The 3,302-nt window shown below is 43.1% G+C and overlaps 1 protein-coding gene across 1 annotated transcript; it reads right to left on the bottom strand.

The window, feature by feature from the left end:
• Positions 1 to 707: 707 nt before the first annotated feature.
• Positions 708 to 2,561, bottom strand: LOC147603866 (polyphenol oxidase, chloroplastic-like). Its single transcript, XM_086795917.1, has one exon. It carries the CDS (start codon positions 2,508 to 2,510, stop codon positions 930 to 932), a length of 1,581 nt encoding a protein of 526 aa, XP_086652043.1. The 5' UTR covers positions 2,511 to 2,561; the 3' UTR covers positions 708 to 929.
• Positions 2,562 to 3,302: the final 741 nt, after the last annotated feature.

Genomic DNA, 3,302 nt, shown 5'->3' with positions numbered 1-3,302 from the left:
GATGGAATATCTTTAAGAAAGGTTCCATGACTTTAAGGTACAAGGTGTATTTGATTGGAAAGGAAATCACTCAAAGACACATATAGTTTAACTGGGAGATACTAAGCGTGACCTCAAGTATCCTACCTTACTTTGGCACAAGTTGCAATGTTGCAAAAACTACATCATTGCAATATGTAGAAGAGGTTTGAGTGGCCAAAACATCATAAATAATAAGTTGTGAAATAGTTTGGAGACAAAAAGTGTGGATTGTCTTATACGAATATCTATTGAAGATATATGTTTTGATTTTTTACAAATGCCATTGGATTGTGGAGAGCTGGAGCAAAGATACCAAGACATGTTTATACACCTATAGATGATACTTTGGACTTGTAGGAAGTTTTGAAGTATGAACAACATTGGCCTTTTTTTTTAACTCAGATATACAGCATCGAAAATCCTCAAGATTTTTAGACTTGTATCTTTGCAAGTTTTATTTCTGGTAAGTTCAAGTTTTTGTAACAACTTATGAATTTTTTATTTTAAAAGTGATTCACTGTTATAATCACATCTCAAAAAGTTTTTCCGGTTATCATTTTTTATACAAAATTTTTTTTAACATGTATTTAAAAAATTGCAACTTATTTCTTTGAATTTGGAATATTAGAAGTTTTTTCTTTCAAAACTTACATATAACTCTATGGCGAGAACTTTTGATAGCTTGCTTTATTTTTGATTTTCAGTGAACACCGCTTTACATCGTAGCTAATAATCATGCATATTATTCACACACTTGAATATAGAAAGCGCTTGTACAAAATCGATAATTCTTCGAACAGCCTTGGTAAAAGTAAAATGTGGAGCTGCCTACGACGAGCAGCTGAAAAAAACCATAATTAATGATGGTGCTAAACCTCTAATGTCATTATAGTCCAAGAGAATTAGCACTAATCCACTTGTCTCCTTGATTCATCGGAAAAGTAGGGGGCACTGTACTCCATGGCGAAGCTGGAGACTGATGCAGGCAATCCAATGGTGCCCAAAGCTTTTGGCACAAGGGTGATCACAACACTATACTCTGCAGTGAGGTTAAGATCCTTAATCCTACCATTAACTGCATAACCTAGAGTGGTCTGGTTAACTCCCACATAAAACATGGGCACAGTTGTAAAGAATCCCACATATTCTTGGCACCCAGTGGTTGTGTTAATATTTGCCGATGGCAAATTAATGAAAATATCGAAGTGGGTTGGACTCCCTTCTACCCATTCAATCCCATTAAGTACAAGATTTTCATCAAGACCTAATGAAGCTTGGTCAGGTTCTCTCTCTACAACGGAAGAGCAAGGGCTAAACATGGGTTGATCAGGTTGACAGAGGGTGTCATTAGGGGTTAATCTGGCAACACCAGTGCTTAATCTAACAGGGACTGCGTTGATCCATGGGTTATCAACCTCTTCATAGGCAAAGCCAAGATTAGTGGTGTTCAGAGCATCTATAACCTTGACTCGAACAAGGACTGCATCTTCGTTGTAGAAGGCAAATTCAGAGTCAAGGTAGTCAGGGTCGTCAATGTCTGCGTTGCCTTCAAAGCTCTTCCAGATCTCCCAGAGTCTATCAATTTGGGCATGGTGGGCGTAGAAGATGGGGTCTCGCGCGGCAGCATAGAAGGAGCCCATGTCCCTCCATCCGATGTGCTGTCTAGATCCCGTCCAGAGATGGACCGAATTGTGAGGCCTTCTTTCCACAGTTCCATAGCCCGGCTGTGGGTTGTCGCCCTGCCTGTAAGGCCGCCCGAAGAACCTGTCATGCGTGGTCGCATCTCGGATGAGCACCCTGTAGAATTCATTTGCATTCTCTCTCAGCTGCACCTCGGGCGAGCGCCAATCTGTATCGTAAGTGTAGTCGATGGCCACAACTGCAGGTGGCTTGTGTAAAGCGTCCCTCCACGAGTCCACCAGATCTGGTATCTGGGTGAAGATCCATGGCATGGAGCTACCATGAGGGTGGTCGTAGTTCCAGAAGGAGAGAGAGAAGGTGTCATCACCTAGCAACTTGGCCAGTATCCTCTCATGGAAATAGAGATACCACCTGTGGAAAGGGAAGAAGAGCCACGAGCCATGCACCTGGAAGACTTGCGTGGAGTTGAGCTGCGTGTAGACTGTGTTGCAGTAGGCGCAGTGTATGTTGGCCTGCTGCTTGAAAGAGCGCGGATCATCAGCAGGAAGGGCTCTCATGAGATTGTAGGCTCTCGTAAGCTTCTCGGCATAGCTCTCGTCTGCTGCATGAGCAGGTCTCCTCACTTTGATCACGCTGTGTAAGCTCTCATTGGGCCTGAATAGTGAAGGGGTGTACGCAGCAGTGGGCGCACAGCAATTGAAGGGCGTCTCTGCTGCTGGTAGATTGTAAGGAAGGTGGCAACTGGTCATGTTGGGAGCTAGGAGACGCTGGCCTTGTGCTGTTAAGCCACACACAATATTAATGAGGAGAAAGTAAATGACACTACCCAGGCTAGTCCTGCAAGCCATGGAGCTCTCAGCTTAAGCTTCCCTTCTCAGGAAGAAAGGCAATGAATGCTCTCTTCTAGTAACTCGTGGGAAAAGTACCTTCGGACGTGGATGCTTTCCTCTCACAGGCTCACACTAGGTAAGGTGTTGGACGTGTACATAAATTTGTACACAGATTGGGAACCGTGCCGTGGGAGAAGTGTAGTGGTGCCCGCTATTTCTCTTGGCACCTTCCTAGCCCTACGATTCAAAAGCCGCGCTACTTTCCGCTTGACTATCCACTTGGCACCATCCAAGCCCTTCGATTGGAAAGTGCATGCCATCATCTATATGACCGAGGGAGAACTTCGAGTTAAAAAGTGTGAAGATCTTTGTCAAGGTTAATCCCATACATACAAGCCTGATCAAACATACTCGTGGCGAGACCTCTCTTCTTCGATGGGCTGAGCTAAGCACACCATTAAAAAGACAACTTCGTGAGGACACAACCCATCCCCCATCCTCTGGACATGAGAGGTTTGGGTACCATAGAGTCATGAACATCTCTCTCTCTCTCTCTCTCTCTCTCTCTCTCTCTCTCTCTCTCACACACACACACCTTTATACATGCACACAAAATCTCTTTGCATATACACACACACATAAATCCATACTTTAGGAGCTGGCACACATATAAACATTTATACATATACACATACATCTACAATGTCTATCCATATATATTTATGTACGCACACATATATGCCTAAATACAGATACACATATATGTTTACATACATATATACATTATATATACGCATTCATACCTATACA

This window comes from Cibotium barometz, chromosome 63 (assembly GCF_041138505.1).
Source record: "Cibotium barometz isolate CiBa-2024 chromosome 63, ASM4113850v1, whole genome shotgun sequence".
In the NCBI taxonomy this organism is placed as follows: Eukaryota; Viridiplantae; Streptophyta; class Polypodiopsida; order Cyatheales; family Cibotiaceae; genus Cibotium; species Cibotium barometz.
The sequence above is the reverse complement of the archived record's forward strand: the minus strand, read 5'-3'. Positions and strand labels throughout refer to the sequence as shown.